Raw genomic sequence first — 17397 nt, 5'->3', positions numbered from 1 at the left:
TCCTATTCATTGTAATAAAAATGGCCTACAACGTAAAATAACATTGAGCACCTGGAATAGTGTTATACTGTATAAATCAGACCAATTGTCTCAATTTCCCAACCACCTAGTGACAAAACAGGATATACAACACAGAGCATTATGGGTATCGTAGTGCATCATGATACACAGCCTTACCAGGTTCTCTGCAGAGGTAGGAGTAGAAGCCTTCAGACTTGAGCATGATGAGCAGGGAGCCCCAGCCCAGCAGCACAGCAGAGAACAGCAGGTTCTCTATGACCGCTGTCACAGCCATCCACCAGCGCCTGGAGAAGGCTGTGGCCAGGGAGGGTGCCATCTTCACGAGGAGACGAGGGGCACAACGAGGCTCGTAGAACGAAGGAGGGCTGGTGGCCTGGAAGATAAGGTCGATACATATTAAGGGTCAGGTCTAAGGGTGTGAAGAGACACATTTGATAGTTGTTTGACATTCATACTATAAGAAACTGTATATGAGTTGGTGAGGGATACATCAGAGGTAGCCAATACATAAGGGGGATATACCTACTTACATTAATTATGGTATGTGTACAGTAGAAGACGAAGCTATCAGCCTTTAAGTCACTGGGTTTCCCTTGTCTTTATCCCTGTACATAGCCCACCTATAATTTAGCCCAAACAACTACCTCTTTCCCAACTGTATTTAATTTATTTATTTATTTTGCTCCTTTGCACCCCATTATTTGTATTTCTACTTTGCACATTCTTCCATTGCAAATCTACCATTCCAGTGTTTTACTTGCTATATTGTATTTACTTTGCCACCATGGCCTTTTTTGCCTTTACCTCCCTTATCTCACCTCATTTGCTCACATCGTATATAGACTTGTTTATACTGTATTATTGACTGTATGTTTGTTTTACTCCATGTGTAACTCTGTGTCGTTGTGTGTCCAACTGCTTTGCTTTATCTTGGCCAGGTCGCAATTGTAAATGAGAACTTGTTCTCAACTTGCCTACCTGGTTAAATAAAGCTAAAATAAAATAAATAAAATCCTTGTAGGTTAATAATTTGTCACTATTACAAAACAGCTGAGCTCTTCAATGAGAGTGCCTGGACTACAAAACCCCTCCTACTCATGTCCCAAAACACCGCACCAGCTCCCTCTGATTGGCAGATAGTTTCCTGGACCTCTACCATTGGCTGCATATTAATAACGTTACCAAGGATGACTCCACGTGAGGCCAAGATCCCGCCGGTTCGAACCAGTGCGGCGCGAGATTCTCAGCAATGAGAACGTTTTGTTCCCATCTTCACCCGACATCAATACCTGCCTATGGGCTAACAGTGTTACGTAATATATAATGACGAGGATACGTTGCCCGTACTAAGCCTATGTTTCAGGCTACATTTTGTGATACATTCATATTTTATCAAATTCATTCCCAAATAATTGTATGACCAGCGGTGAACAACAGACCCACTGGCCAACTAACCATTAGACATGCATTGCATACTAGATTAGTCTATGAGGTGGTATTCGTTTTCTCGTGATTTCACAGTCATTTTATTTTTACTACATATAGACTATTAATGTTAGTTATTTTATTGATATGTGTGAAGGTCAGGTCCTCAACGCTATTGACAATGTGTATTAAGCCTATATTTGGAATCGCCGTGTTCTTGTGAGGTTCTTAAACAATAGCAGCATGGTGCGGGAAATGAGCAGCCCTGTAAACTGGTCTGAGCTGGACTGAAATATATCAGCCCTCTCAATGCGCCTCCTGCACACCCACCCCATCTCTTTCGCACGAAGATCAGCTGTTCAGTATCGAAAACACAGCACGCAGTGCATAGGAATAGTCTCACTGTTCGCAACAAAACTGCAATTAGCCTACAGCTTCCATGCAGTTTGACAAATCTCAACGTCCTTTGTTGCTGCTGTTTTGGCAGCAACGATATTGTATGGTTTCACTATTATTATGAAGCACATTTCCCCGCAATGTTATTGTTATTACTAAAAAGATTAATAAATGGACACACAGGTAAGGACAGTTATCTAATATGGATGTGCTTCGTTGCAAAGCAAATATCCCTATGGACATTAAAAATATAAACTCTTAAACTCAATCTGTAGAAATGCAAAATTGACACTGTGAAAAAGTCAACTGCATGCTGTTATTTCCCTAAAATAATTGAAAATAAAGCGTTGCAAACGGTGTATAGGCGACTCAAGCAAAACACCATAAACAAAAACATAACTGGGACGATCACCCTCTTAAATCACGTGCACTAGACAATATGTAACAGTAAAGTTGCTCTATTGAAAACTAACAGCACTGCAAGCAACAATAAACACCTCATGTAACAACATCAAATTCATAGTATAATTGACTCATTACGGTCCTTGATAGGCCTATACACAGTCATGTTAAGAGAACTTTCAATTGGAACATTGTTGCATGTTTTGTCTCGGATAACCAGTCTACATCATTTCAGGCCCGGCTACGAAGATATGACAAAATATAAACAATATTGGATTTCTGCACTCAGTGTAACATAGCTTTTTATTTATATATACACATATACACACATATATATATATATATATATACACATACATTCAGTGATCAATTTTCAATAAAAGCAAAGTGGAGAATTTACAGATTCCTCCCCTTAGAATAACAGTAGAGCATCCCTAAAGTGCGGTACCATACCTGAGTGTCTGGAACCAAGAACAAGGTCGCCTGCCTCTCCACTGACTGGACTCTTTGTATTAAAGTCTATTGTTGTTATTCTCAAAACAACAAATAACATCTATATATTGTAGATTGTAGACTTGACTCAATCTTTCGTTTCTTTGCATTAACATTTATCTTTTCAACGCCGATTCCTGCTTATATTTTCGCACCGAAAGCTGCACAAACAAGCCTGCGTCTCCATTGGCCAGGCCCCGAGCTAGAGAAGAGCTCAAACCAATCAGAGAGCGCTTAAATTATTAAATAAATGATTGGTACAAACAGCCAGCTAATGTGTTGACACAGAAGACGTGGGTGTTGTGGCAAATAATATGAATTTAAATAAGGACTTGCACGCATTGTTTTATTTTCAATTACATGTCGAGGTTTGTACATTGCCTAGTCTAATTCTAAATAAAACAAAAATAGCAAACTTGTTTATGGTTGAGTTAAATGGGAAGCATTTTCCCGATGTTTTTTAAAAATATTTTCAGACAAACTTTTTCCAAAGTGCATAACAAAGGGAATGTGAGTTTCTACCTTCACAGGTGACAATTTATAGAATTCCATTTGTAGTAATAGTAGCACTGTCCCTGGGCATCACAAAAATCACCTTATGATTTTTCGTTTTTCTATGGAAATGGGAAACAAAGGATAATGACATGTCCCCATGGACCAGACTAGGAAGGATGCAAACGAAAACACTGCAGAAAAGTTTAAATTGATGGTGACATCTTGTGGTAGAATAAAGAAACACTCAACTTAATTGTCACCGTCAACTTAATACATTTCTATATTAATTCTAAGTAGTGAAATTTAGTTGGCTACCAACAAATTATTGTTAACCCATTAATGCCCAACTTTGTTAGAGTGAACATGATCATCTAATTTGCACATATGACCCTAGCCTTCCAGTTGGTCATGTGTATGCAGGTCTATTGCCCTCTGCTGGCCATCCATGGAAGTGCTGTTTAAACGTTTAAACTCGTTACTTGGAGGCGTTTCTGACAACACAGGAATGCAACCTGTTGGAAAAACGTGTAGACCTATTGCAGACGATTTCATTGACCTGTGGCTCCATTCATTGACCTATTACAACCTGACAACCAAATATAAACTCTTAGTTGTTTGAACAAAAATAAGAATTAAATACTAATAACATCTTTCATACCATGTATATGTGCAAAAGTACCATATCACACAAATTATAAACAACCACATCATCCACCAATGATAAAGTACTTGGAGTCTATCATCAGCAACAGGAAAGGCAGATGAAATCAGATGCACACTTTGATGTCCAGATGAGATGTGCTCCTGGCGAACTCCTTCAGCTTCCTGACTCCCTCCTTTGATAACTTGTTGTCAAACATCCTGAGCAAAGAGACAAAGTCACAATGAAATATCAACATATGTAAAATATTATCTTGTTCAAATAGTAGGAAACTGAGCAGATAACAGTATCAATGCTGAGTCAACTAAATGAAAGATGGTAAGGTTACAGATGCTAAGATGTTAAGGTTACAGATGCTAAGATGTTAAGGTTACAGATGGGGAGGCAGGTAGCCTAGCGGTTAGAGTGTTGGGCCAGTAACCGAAAGGTTGCAAGATCAAATCCCAGAGCTGACAAGGTAAAAATCTGTCATTCTGCCCCTGAACAAGTCAGTTAACCCACTAGGCCGTCATTGAAAATAAGAATTTGTTTTTAGCCGACTTGTCTAGTTATATTTCTTATATTTCATACATATATACATATATTTCTTTAAATGCATACCTCCAGATTGAAATCAAATGTTTTATAAGAAATGTATTAATTGGAGCATATATATATTTTTTTTTCACCTTTATTTAACCAGGTAGGCTAGTTGAGAACAAGTTCTCATTTACAACTGCGACCTGGCCAAGATAAAGCAAAGCAGTGCGACACAAACAACAACAACAGGGTTACACATGGAATAAACAAGCATACAGTCAATAACACAATAGAAAAAAAAGAAAGTCTATATTCAGTGTGTGCAAATGGCGTGAGGAGGTAAGGCAATAAATAGGCCATAGTAGCGGAGTAATCATATTTAGCAAATTAACACTGGAGTGATAGATGAGCAGATGATGATGTGCAAGTAGAGATACTGGTGTGCAAAAGAGCAGAAAAGTAAATAAAAACAATATGGGGATGAGGTAGGTAGATTGGGTGGGCAATTTACAGATGGACTATGTACAGCTGCAGAAATCGGTTAGCTGCTCAGATAGCAGTTGTTTAAAGTTAGTGAGGGAAATATAAGTCTCCAGCTTCAGCGAGTTTTGCAATTCGTTCCAGTCATTGGCAGCAGAGAACTGGAAGGAAAGGCGGCCAAAGGGGGTGTTGGATTTGGGGATGACCAGTGAGATATACCTGCTGGAGTGCGTGCTACGGGTGGGTGTTGTTATCGTTAGCTGAGATAAGGAGGAGCTTTACCTAGCAAAGACTTATAGATGACCTGGAGCCAGTGGGACTGGCCGTGAATATGTAGCGAGGGCCAGCCGATTAGAGCATACAGGTTGCAGTGGTGGGTGGTATAAGGACTTTGGTGACAAAACGGATGGCACTGTGATAGACTGCATCCAGTTTGCTGAGTAGAGTATTGGAAGCTATTTTGTAAATGACATCGCCGAAGTTGAGGATCAGTAGGATAGTCAGTTTTACGAGGGTATGTTTGGCAGCATGAGTGAAGGAGGAAGCCGATTCTAGATTTAATTTTGGATTGGAGATGTTTAATATGAGTCTGGAAGGAGTTTACAGTCTAGCCAGACACCTAGGTATTTGTAGTCGTCCACATATTCTGAGTCAGAACCGTCCAGAGTAGATGCTAGTCGGGCGGGCAGCGAACGGTTGAAAAGCATGCATTTGGTTTTACTAGTGTTTAAGTGCAGTTGGAGGCCACAGAAGGAGTGTTGTATTTCATTGAAGCTCGTTTGGAGGTTAGTTAACACAGTGTCCAAAGAAGGGCCAGATGTATACAGAATGGTGTCATCTGCGTAGAGGTGGAACCCTGTGGTACCCCCATAGAGACTGCCAGAGGTCCGGACAACAGGCCCTCCGATTTGACACACTGAACTCTGTCTGAGAAGTAGTTGGTGAACCAGGCGAGGCAGTCATTTGTGAAACCAAGGCTGTTGAGTCTACCGATTAGAATACGGTGATTGACAGAGTCGAAAGCCGTGGCCAGGTCGATGAAGACGGCTGCACAGTAATGTCTTTTATCGATGGCGGTTATGATATCGTTTAGTACCTTGAGCGTGGCTGAGGTGCACCCGTGACCAGCTCGGAAACCGGATTGCACAGCGGAGAAGGTACGGTGTGATTCGAAATGGTCAGTGATCTGTTTATTAACTTGGTTTTCAAAGACTTTGGAGAGACAGGGCAGGATGGATATAGGTCTGTAACAGTTTGGGTTTAGAGGGGGATGACCGCATGGTATAACATGGTATAACATGGTATAACAGAGTGTGTGTGTATACTCCTCACCAGAGATGTTCCAGAGTGGTATTCTCAGTCAGTGCTTCCATGAGGAGTTCTGCTCCCTTATCAGTAATCTGGTTGTCACGGAGCCTGAGGAACACAAAAACAAGTCTGTTGCTAATAATGTTTTACTTGACCAAAAGCCTATGGCCGAGGATCAATCCAAGACAGATTAATAACCTAGGTACAGTGATAGTGCACATCTGCGATCGTTTGAATCCTGGCCTTATTCTTGTAATTACCTAGTGTGAACTGACATGAGAATGTGAGAGAACATGACCACAGATGTGTAACTAGGCTGTTTTTAACCGCAAAGGATGATATCTTTGATCTCAGTGCTTTTCCATCCTCACCTGACATCTTTAAGTGTATGATTGGTCCGCAGTAGATCCGCCAGATAGCCCGCTCCCACATCGCCAATGTGATTGATGGCCATCCTTAAACCATGGAATGATGGCAGACAATGATTGGTGAGAGACTGCTTTATAATATTTTTATTATAGTTTTATTGAGTACCTGTAGCCTATCAGAGCATTGATATCCTGTGTTACCTGAGGTCGACCACTGTGTGGTTGTCTTTCAGTCCTTCTGTAAGCACCTTGAGTCCCTCACAACCCAGTCCTGTCCCCACCACCCTGGAAAAGGAACAATTCCACAGGGTTGTGTTCATTAGGGCATGCCATGGAAAACATTTTAAACCGCTTCGCAACAGAAAATGAAAATGAGTGCATGTAGTCCCTCCAAGGTGGTGATGTCAGTTGTCCTATCCAACTATTCTCTCTGCTTCAATTAGCCCTTATACTGTCCTCACCACAGTCTCTCGACACAGCAGTCTGGGCTCTGCAGGGCACAGGCTAACACAACTGCCCCCTCTGGACCCAGTGGATTCTGCCCTAGCCTTTATGAGGAACGAATACAGGAGATAAATACACAGGGTTTTCATTCTCACGTATCAAGAAACAAATACTGTTTGGAGAAAAATATAAATAACTTAATTTTTGTGTTTGGATTAAGCCTGATTTAAGGTGTTACACATGACTTAGCCCACCTGAGGGTGCTGAAGAGAGGGAGTACAGGCAACAGTCTGCGCAGGCCCTCTGCGTCCAGCCCCTGGGCCTCCAGATTCAGATCCTGCAGGTCTGGGATCAGCTGCAGCAGGAAGGCCAGCTCGCTCCAGTCCCTCTTGGCTGGGCCAGACTGGTCTGGGACCTGTTGCTGGGCCAGGACCTGCAGCCAGGCTTGTAGACGCTGCGCCAGGCCTGGGTCCTGGGCCTCGTACAGGCAGTGGCACACGTTGACCTGCCTCTCTGGACTCAGTCTGCCACATTGGAGCTGGGAGTGGAGCAGGCTCAGGAGAAAGGGAGGGGTGAAAGGAGGAGGAGAAGGAGAGGACAGGGATAGAGAGGAGGAAGAGAGAGATGGGAATATTTGTGATCTGCCTGGGAATAGTCCATCCAGGATGACACGGGTTTGAGGTACCAATAAGCCAGATACAAATCTAAGGAGAAAAATACAAAATAATCTACAATTAATGGAGAGAAAAATAAGTTAAGAGAAATTTTCTGAACGTTAATATGGGATGAAGTTAATTACAAAACACAACACTACTTTTGTCTATGTTTTTTTATGCACATATTATTTGACCTGCAGAAGAGGTCCATGTGACCAGACTGATGGTGTCCACCCCAGGAGAAAGCCTTCTTGATGTATCTGCGCAGGAGCCGTCTGGGCCTCAGGAGCTTATTAGCAGTGGAGGTTAACACTTTGTGCAGGGCGACTGGAAACATGGCTACAACGACGGCTGACTTGAGGCCTAAGAACGGGTCTGAGCCGGAGAGGGCCTGCAGGACGTAGTACAGAGCAGCCAGGAACTCCTGTACACTAGTGTGGAGGAAGTGGAAGCTCCTCTGGTAGGTGAGCGAGGCCCGGTCCTCTCGGAGGATCTCCACCAGGAAGGCCTTGGACAGCCCGCTGCAGTCCAGGGAGAAAGAGCTCAGATCAGCCTGGTCGAAAAGGAAGCGCCGCTCCAGTAGGCCCTGGAAGGCCAGGGCTCCCAGGTCTCTCAGCATGGGCCGCATCTCCTGTAGGACCCGCGGGGCCTCCTGGAGACGCTGCGGGCTGCAGCCTTCCTGACTGCGGCCCTCTCCGTGGAACACCAGGACGGACTTGAGGAAGCAGCAGTAGATCTCTGTGATGGTGATGGGCTTGACATCGGCGCTCATTAACGTCACACTGGGAACAGTGGAGGAGAAGATGGAAGGGGTTGGAGTGGCTTTGTCAGCGCCGTTGTTGGTGGTATCACTGGAGCCTGCTGGCGTTGTCCTAGCTGTACTGGGCAGAGTGGTGGTGGTGACTTGGCTAAAGTAGCTGGGGGCTCCGTCACGGAGGGCAGTGGAGACGATCCAGCAGAAGGCCGGTATACGACACATGAGCTGGAGGGGCTGGTAGGAGGAAACGTAGCCCCACACGGCGGAGGCCACCAGGGGAGAGCTGCAGCTCTGCTCAAAGTAGTGCCTCTGCTGGTCTGTGGAGAAGCCCAGGACGCTGTAGAGCTGGGTCACCAGCAGTGGAGGGACCTTGGAGACGGCGTGGGGCCGTGATGTGACCAGGATGGAGATACCGGGGAGGAGGTGACCCTTGATCAGGTTCACCACCATCTCCCCCATGCCCAGCCTCCGCTCCGGATCCGAGCACTTGGGACTCCGTTCAAAGTCCAGAGGGAAGCGGAACTCATCGAGCCCGTCCAAGATGAGCAGGATCCGACCGGGTTGGGAGTCAACGACCCGGGCCAGAACAGGTTTGAGGTGGCTGTAGTGCACCAGAAGAAGCTCCTGCAAGCTCTGTGGCTCACTGAGCAGATTGAGCTCTCTGAAGGATAGGGACAGGACTATCTTCTGGGAGTCAGAGTCCCTGGCCCACTCATAAATCAGCCGTATAACCACGGTGGTCTTCCCACTGCCAGCCACCCCCGAGAGCAGAGTCATATTGTCTCCTGGAACAGACAGCAGACTCTGGCAGACATCTTGAAAGGTACAGACCTGGTCCTGGCTCCGGAAGGCATCACCCACCATGGCTGCCTCATGCTGGTGGTACTGCAGGGGAACAGAGTAGCCCACGCACCTGGACAACGTAATATCTGTAAAGGAACCAGGCTCATTAACGCTCTCTGAGCTACTAGTCCCGACCCTAAGGTAATCAACGGGACCGTGCTGCCTGCCTAATATGTCCTTGTGTTTCCTCAAGTGCTCCTGCATGTTGGTTGGACCAGAGTCACTGCTGCTGGTTCCAGTGCCCTCGGGTGAGATAGCAGCTAGCATAGACCCTGACTCTGTGTTGGCTCTCTGTGACTGTAGAACATGAAAGAAGGCTCGACAGGCTTCCTCTCCACGCCCGTGTAGCACATCCAGCAGAGTCCTCATGCAGTCCCTCTCCCCCGGGCGACCTCCCCCTCTCACCAGGCTGAGGTCCTCCTCAGTAAGAGCCCCTACCTGATAAAGAAGCTCCTGGAGCTGGGTAACATTTTGGCTCCAGCTCTCCACCAGTTGCACACGACGCTCCTGTAGTTCTATACTGCGTGGCCCCACCGCCATTATGGGGACTGGGGAGACTCACTCTTGCGGTGACTGGTTTACCAGAATATATTTGTCTATTGCCCACTTATTCAACAACATACAAGACTCGCAGGAGAAGTGGTTTGAATATGGAAGTGGTTCTTCCGCATTCCTTTCTGTAAATCGAGGCGTTGTTTACAGCATAAAATGGAGCAATACAGGTCCACATAGTCGCAGTTGTAATTTCAGCTAAAAACAGAAAATAACATTAATACATTTTATTATGACTTCAAAACCGGATGTAGGCTTAAAAAGAATCATATGGCATGATAATATTAGTGTGACATTGTAGTTTAGGCTATAAAACAAACTTGTCAACTATAAATGTTGTGTTATTGAATTGTAATTATTAAGTCAACATAACTAGAAAATAAATATATATTTATTTTTAATGGTGTAATATCGGACTTCCCAAAACAGACTTTAATCTGCTGAGTTTGCAAGATTCCATAATAACCCGTTGCCACTAAGATAAATGTAATTTATTACACGTTATAACATGATTATTACAATAAAAGTTATGGCATCAGTGTCAAATGTGTCAAAAAAGAGTCAGAACATAAAAGGTAGAATGATTGCTAAAAATAAACTTACCCCTTTTGAAAGTGAAACTCAACTTTCCCGAATGACGAACCACTGATATACCTAGTCTAGTCTATAATTGAACATTGATTAACCACCAATGCCATGTTTTTAAATAACAGTTCAAAACTATTATTAAAACCTGGTGTGTTGGTTTTATACACCTATAGAGCAGAGAGACTATTCAAACTCAAGACTGGAGATAATGTCAAATTCCTCATCACAGCTGAGGAGCGTCACTTCGTACAGTCCCTTGAGATCAAAACGTCATTTCAACATGTTGCAAGATAGTAGGTTTTAGCAGTTCTGGCTTGGGACTTATAAAGACCGCACAGTAAAATTCAGAGTAAAGATTTGCATAATCTAGTTTTACTGTTAAAATGCATCAAATTATCAAGGAAGGACGTTTGTAATGAAGGACCCAGACAGAATAATATCATTTAAAGTTTATTTTTTACATTTTATCTTTAGCGTGATGGTCTAATTCTACATGATGGTGCATACAGACACTCAGGACTGATAACTTGTGTATTGTAAATTATTAAAAAATAGGATTTGGTTTGAAGACAGGCTTTATAGAGAAACTTCTATGACATTCTAAAAAGGAGGAATCCGATTTTTTGGGTATATATATAGTTTTTCCTCTGGAATTAGTGACATTGTCGAGGAGGTATTTGTCATAGAATTCCATACAAAATGGGTTGTAATTTCTATTAAACTCAAGGCACATTAGCAACACACATTTTTTTTGAACAAGTCTAAATGAATGTTACACTTACAAATCCTCACTTGGCACAAATATCTTATTAGAGCACAGAACACAATAGCCCGGTCCCAGATCTGTTTGTGCTGTCTGGCATTGGCAAGAGAGCACAGACCGATCTGGGACCAGACTAACCAAGCACACATCTTCCGCCATGAAAATAATAACACTTTAATTGACATATAATCATACAACAGACAATTAACAGACATTTCATCAACTATTGCGTCTTTGGCTAGCGTCAGTGCAGTAGCACACCTTTAAATTAGGCATATTGCACCTGTCATACCGTTCTTTCACTGGGTTGCCAGCTGTACACAGCTCAGAGGCTTGGTCATAGGAGGATGGGGGGGGGCACTCAAGAGGCAAAACTAAGGAAGAAGCAGCACAGAAACGTGAAGAGTGAAACGTAGCTCAGAAAGTCTGCTGGGGAGAGGTGTGTAGATTAAAACTAACATCTATTAACTGTAGTGTCACATGGGTTATACCAACACACCTCTGGTTTGTTAAAGATAGCTAAGTGTTGCTGAGGATGTTACCGTTGATCCATGTGCTTTCTGTGAAGAACACCCGTGGCTATGATGTATATGCTATGACGTAGGTATTAAAACACCAGGAACAGTCTCGATTGCATTTACTGCAGTGCATGGGGCTCGATTGCATTTACTGCAGTGCATGGGGCCTCTTCTCTCTTGAAGGCCTGTGTTCAGAAGTGCCAATCAAAACATTAAAAACATTGTTGAGAGGGCTGGGCTGTCGGTTGTCGATACGCCAGAAACAGTGAGGCTGTATTGTAGCGTAACACCGTGGACAGATTCTATATCAATATGTAGTGCATTCGTCTGTACCATCGTCCCTGTCACAAAGGATAGCACAAAAATCGTCGTCGGGAAAGTAATGGTAAATGTGTTAAAAGACGCAGTGAACGTTGTCCCGACTACTACTATAGCCTGACCAGAGCTGCTACACTTACCCAGAGTACGGAAACGGCAGCCTGGAAACGCGACACAAAAGGAAAGCACATGGATCATAGCGTGTTTTCCAAAAAGCTTCAACTCTAGAGGTCTTTCTCTCTGAATCGTCTTCTTCCAGGCCATCCTGAGGGTATACAAGACATCTGGCTCTAATGGAGGAGTCAAGGTCATCCCCAAAGTGTCATTGTTTAATTGGTGTATCAACATATAAATAATCCATTAACAATAACTTAGTAAAGGAGAAAGGCACAATTGTTGGGTGGAAAACAAGAGATAAAACACAAAGACTATTCTATTCTTTACTACCACCTCCCACCCCCCCATTTTCTTTCTCTTGCCTTTTTCCTTTATCTCTATTATACATTGTAAAGACCAGTTTCCATTATAAATCAATTATAAAAACACATTTCTCATCACCAAAATGCTTTGGTTTACGCTTCCATTTGGGCTCCTCCATGATATTTACATTAAACAATGATTTAGAGATCTATGGCACTGCACAGACCAAATGTACTCCACATTCTGGCCAGTATGCTCTGGGTCAAAAGGTCACACAAGCACATGACTTTTCTGCTAATATCCCTTCGGATGGAAAACCTCAAGAGCATTGTGTCCGAGTCGACACAAGTTTGAAAAAAATAACTCTTCCTTATGACCTCTACCAAACTCCCTGCTCCTCGATAGCTCAAAACAAACGTAGCCTCTACATACCATCAGCCATGTACGTAATTTCCACTATAACAAAAGCCTCTGCCCCCAAACAGTTAAGAGTAGTATCAGAGAGGGTGCAACGTCTACATTACTGAACAGAGAAAATATTGTGAAAAAATAATGACGGAAAGAAAAAGAAAAAGGAGACCCGATACACCCTCATTGACTGCTTGTTCATGTTCCCAAATTAAGCAGAAGTAGTGCAGGGAAAATGCACCAAAACATTGTTATTCCTTGGCTTCATATAATAAAATCGTAATATTCAAATAACAAGCATTAATCCCCAAAATATATAAAACATAAATATCAATTAATTAAATCGCTTGACTTTCTCTTAATTGGAAGCACATGCCCGTTCCTGTAGCGAGAGCTGGCATTTGATTGGCTTAGGCAGAGAAGGGTCTGCGGTTGTGATTGGTGAATAGGAGCATATTCCAGGAAGGACTTCCTTGGCGTGGTCAGATGATCAGCCATGTCTATCATCTTGAGTTCAGTCGAGGGGCAGTCTGAAATAGTTCAGGGAAGACATCAGAGGTAACCATTACAAATAAGTTACCTTAACTTTAACTCAATAATTGATTGGTTCTCTTTACAATGTAAACGTGCAGAACAAATGGTCTCTACCAGAGATACACCTACAATGAAAATCAATGTACAGTTTAACAGGGGGCTGTTAACAAAACAATCGTGTCCTGTACGTCACACAACAACAACCAGCTTTAAAAAGTCAAGTACAGTCAGCTGATATAAATACGAGTGCAGGACTCCAATAATCAATCAACTCTGACTCCAATCATGCAGTATTGATGTTTCAACCTACTGTATTAGTCCTGTAGGGGAGGACTGACGCTTTATATCCCTCCGTTATTCCGACTCACCACTGAGAGGTGGCCATTCTTCGCCTTGGCAACCAGCAGCTCAGAGCCAGAGGTGAAGTCTATGATCCCTTCCTTACCTTGGCCCATCGTGAAAGTTATACTGGGATAGAGAGAGAGAGAAAGAGAGCGACAAAGAAGAGATGCAGTTCATTTACAGTCAAAACATATTTTTCTAACAAATTAAACTAATCGGATTGCAGATGGTGATGGTGTCTATGAATTCAAGTCCTGTCAGCTGGTGGTAGAATTCCATGAAAGAAATTTAACCCCAGAATGTCAATTGTGCATAGTTTATATTAATATTAACATAGACCTGTTTTTCGATGAAAGCTGACATGCAGCTGAATAACACAGTACATGGCTTATCTAGTTCCGGGTCTCAGTATCTACAAATAGACTATCCAAATTAAGTGATACCTACACCACAAACAGAATGACACGCCATCAAATCCACCATCCGACCACGGCCCGCTTCAGTGCAACAACTCACCTTCCCTGGTTGATGTTGATGCTGTTGACCTTGTCGGCACAAATGGCCACTTTGGTCAGGGTCTCGATGATGTGGTCACTCTGAAGCACCACATCTCCCTACAGACCAGAGGAGACCGGAGAGGAGTTACATCTTCACTACAAGCCCGTCCCAGATCTGTTTGCGTTTGGCATGACAATGACATTAGGTGTTGGCAAGACAGCACAAACTGACCTGGGATCAGGCTACTTCACTGCTACACCTAACAGAGGCATCGGTTAAGTACGTAATAGCCGGTGTCTCATGGGGTTAGGACCATGTTATGACTGTGTAAGACAGCGCTGAGGTCAGCCTCACCTTCTGTTTTTTGTCTTCAGTGGGCACGTGCAGTACGAAGACACCATCACTGAGAGAGCTGACTGAGATACCTGAGGCCGGAACAGACAGACAGAGAGAAATGGTCATTGGGAGAACTATGAGCATCACTCAGACCAATTCAGACCAATTCAGTCTGTAAGGACCCCAGACAACAGTAACCCGGGGCTTGGGTCCATTCCGTTTCCATTCAATCAATTTAGGAAGTAAACAGAAATTTCAATTGAAACGGCATTTGACCACCAACCCATCCTCGACCCCGAACCATGTGACCGCTGACCTTTGAGGGCGGCGTAGTCGATGCGCTGCTTGAGCTTGGCCTCCTCCACGATGACGGCACAGTTGGAGGTGAGCAGCAGCTGCCTTGGTCGCGCCTTGTAACCCTTCCTGTCGTACTTGGTCACTGGGACTGCATACTGAGGAGAGGGAAGGGGACATTATTAGTCTTGTAACCCTTCCTGTCGTACTTGGTCACTGGGACTGCATACTGAGGAGAGGGAAGGGGACATTATTAGTCTTGTAACCCTTCCTGTCGTACTTCGTCACTGGGACTGCATACTGAGGAGAGGGAAGGGGACATTATTAGTCTTGTAACCCTTCCTGTCGTACTTGGTCACTGGGACTGCATACTGAGGAGTGGGAAGGGGACATTATTAGTCTTGTAACCCTTCCTGTCGTACTTGGTCACTGGGACTGCATACTGAGGAGTGGGAAGGGGACATTATTAGTCTTGTAACCCTTCCTGTCGTACTTGGTCACTGGGACTGCATACTGAGGAGAGGGAAGGGGACATTATTAGTCTTGTAACCCTTCCTGTCGTACTTGGTCACTGGGACTGCATACTGAGGAGTGGGAAGGGGACATTATTAGTCTTGTAACCCTTCCTGTCGTACTTGGTCACTGGGACTGCATACTGAGGAGTGGGAAGGGGACATTATTAGTCTTGTAACCCTTCCTGTCGTACTTGGTCACTGGGACTGCATACTGAGGAGAGGGAAGGGGACATTATTAGTCTTGTAACCCTTCCTGTCGTACTTGGTCACTGGGACTGCATACTGAGGAGTGAGAGGGGGACATTATTAGTCTTGTAACCCTTCCTGTCGTACTTGGTCACTGGGACTGCATACTGAGGAGTGGGAAGGGGACATTATTAGTCTTGTAACCCTTCCTGTCGTACTTGGTCACTGGGACTGCATACTGAGGAGTGGGAAGGGGACATTATTAGCCTTGTAACCCTTCCTGTCGTACTTGGTCACTGGGACTGCATACTGAGGAGTGGGAAGGGGACATTATTAGTCTTGTAACCCTTCCTGTCGTACTTGGTCACTGGGACTGCATACTGAGGAGTGGGAAGGGGACATTATTAGTCTTGTAACCCTTCCTGTCGTACTTGGTCACTGGGACTGCATACTGAGGAGAGGGAGGGGGACATTATTAGTCTTGTAACCCTTCCTGTCGTACTTGGTCACTGGGACTGCATACTGAGGAGTGGGAAGGGGACATTATTAGTCTTGTAACCCTTCCTGTCGTACTTGGTCACTGGGACTGCATACTGAGGAGTGGGAAGGGGACATTATTAGTCTTGTAACCCTTCCTGTCGTACTTGGTCACTGGGACTGCATACTGAGGAGTGGGAAGGGGACATTATTAGTCTTGTAACCCTTCCTGTCGTACTTGGTCACTGGGACTGCATACTGAGGAGTGGGAAGGGGACATTATTAGTCTTGTAACCCTTCCTGTCGTACTTGGTCACTGGGACTGCATACTGAGGAGAGGGAAGGGGACATTATTAGTCTTGTAACCCTTCCTGTTGTACTTGGTCACTGGGACTGCATACTGAGGAGTGGGAAGGGGACATTATTAGTCTTGTAACCCTTCCTGTCGTACTTGGTCACTGGGACTGCATACTGAGGAGTGAGAGGGGGGGGGGGGGGGGGGGGGGGTCGAGGAGCAGCATTAACCACTAGGCTGGACCAGCCATGCCACAGACACCATCAGGGTTAAGAAGCAGTAACACATGAATATACTGTACTGAGTATATATTAAAAAGACAAGTATGCAACCCTACATAAATCCAAAGTAGAGAATCGAATGGGCATCTAAACACACTAGTACTGTACTGACCTTCATCTTCTCACTGCCAAGTGACTGCAACACCTTGGGGTTAATCTCCTCTCCATCTGAGGAGAGAGAGGCACAGGAAGAACGTTAGGTGTGTGTGTGTGTGTATATACACATGAACGCATGCGTGTTTATCAAGGCACTTACTGAGTCTTGTGCCCATAAAGAGCTTTGGGACACTTTGGGGGTAGTTGTCCTTCTTGTTCTTGAAGATCTCACTGGCCACCATTTTCTGCTCCAACTTCATTGACAGACAGAGAGCGAACGGACAAACAGTTTGGAGAGAAGTTATATTGGTGAAGTAGAAGGCCAACATCTGAAGTTCTGAACTCGTATTGGTGAAGAGCTATGAACACACACTCATTTGTAAGGACATACAAAATGTACCACTATAGTCAATAATACGCTATATACCTGGTGTTTCCACTCTGGGTTGATCCTCTTGCAGTAGCCCCACACCATGTTCTGCATGTACAGTTTACGGAGCTGCTCCGACGCCTATTGGATGGAGAAGGACTCGTCACGTGCCATTTTAACAACTCAAAACGTGTCATCAAGAAAAATGCCTCAATTCAGACAGACCTGTTTCAACGTCGCCTACATCAATGGTTGCAAAATGTTACTAAGTGATTCCATGTGTGTTATTTCATAGTTTTGATGTCTTCACTATTATTATACAATGTCGAAAATAGTAAA

The 17397-nt window shown here is 44.1% G+C and overlaps 3 protein-coding genes across 15 annotated transcripts in view; all 3 read right to left on the bottom strand.

The window, feature by feature from the left end:
- The window catches only part of LOC110503649 (large neutral amino acids transporter small subunit 4), a 29108-nt gene extending 26158 nt beyond the window's left edge, over positions 1-2950 (bottom strand). The window contains exons 1-2 of the mRNA XM_021582086.3: positions 2698-2950; positions 178-394 (exon numbers count right to left, since the gene is read on the bottom strand). Of these exons, the coding sequence (XP_021437761.3) occupies positions 178-337 (160 nt within the window). The 5' untranslated portion in view covers positions 338-394; positions 2698-2950. The remainder of the gene's footprint in view (positions 1-177; positions 395-2697) is intronic.
- Positions 2951-3061: 111 nt separating this feature from the next.
- On the bottom strand, positions 3062-10718 carry LOC110503648 (NLR family CARD domain-containing protein 3). Its single transcript, XM_021582085.3, has 8 exons — positions 10423-10718; positions 7862-10017; positions 7266-7715; positions 7029-7115; positions 6769-6852; positions 6571-6654; positions 6224-6307; positions 3062-4092 (listed from the first exon to the last, which is right to left on the bottom strand). The coding sequence occupies exons 2-8, from the start codon at positions 9805-9807 to the stop codon at positions 3999-4001; spliced, it is 2829 nt and encodes a 942-aa protein (XP_021437760.3). The 5' UTR covers positions 9808-10017; positions 10423-10718; the 3' UTR covers positions 3062-3998.
- A 126-nt stretch (positions 10719-10844) lies between these two features.
- Positions 10845-17397, bottom strand: part of LOC110503647 (unconventional myosin-Ic) — a 62464-nt gene continuing 55911 nt past the window's right edge. For 6 of the 13 annotated variants that reach the window (XM_090218201.1, XM_090218205.1, XM_090218208.1 and 3 more), the window contains exons 25-32: positions 17116-17199; positions 16849-16942; positions 16705-16760; positions 14861-14996; positions 14563-14633; positions 14227-14324; positions 13679-13836; positions 10845-13364 (exon numbers count right to left, since the gene is read on the bottom strand). In XM_090218201.1, the coding sequence (XP_090074327.1) occupies positions 13710-13836; positions 14227-14324; positions 14563-14633; positions 14861-14996; positions 16705-16760; positions 16849-16942; positions 17116-17199 (666 nt within the window). In that variant the 3' untranslated portion in view covers positions 10845-13364; positions 13679-13709. Of the gene's footprint in view, positions 13365-13678; positions 13837-14226; positions 14325-14562; positions 14634-14860; positions 14997-15702; positions 15849-16373; positions 16488-16704; positions 16761-16848; positions 16943-17115; positions 17200-17397 lie in introns of those variants that run through there. The other 7 variants (XM_090218202.1, XM_090218209.1, XM_090218211.1 and 4 more) reach the window with 3 other exon arrangements.

This window comes from Oncorhynchus mykiss, chromosome 24 (genome assembly GCF_057628025.1).
Source record: "Oncorhynchus mykiss isolate SJ-2025 chromosome 24, ASM5762802v1, whole genome shotgun sequence".
NCBI classification, from domain to species: domain Eukaryota; kingdom Metazoa; phylum Chordata; class Actinopteri; order Salmoniformes; family Salmonidae; genus Oncorhynchus; species Oncorhynchus mykiss.
Note: the sequence above shows the minus strand (reverse complement) of the source record. Positions and strands in the feature narration are given on the sequence as shown.

What these genes read in the sequence shown, in the direction of transcription:
- LOC110503648 (XM_021582085.3), bottom strand. Translation starts at nt 9,807, where the DNA reads ATGGCGGTGGGGCCACGCAGTATAGAACTACAGGAGCGTCGTGTGCAA. An exon ending in CACATGGACCTCTTCTGCAG is followed by an intron (nt 7,716 to 7,861) that starts GTCAAATAATAT and finishes TTTTCTCCTTAG; the next exon opens with ATTTGTATCTGGCTTATTGG. An exon ending in TGCTGTGTCGAGAGACTGTG is followed by an intron (nt 6,853 to 7,028) that starts GTGAGGACAGTA and finishes TTCCTTTTCCAG; the next exon opens with GGTGGTGGGGACAGGACTGG.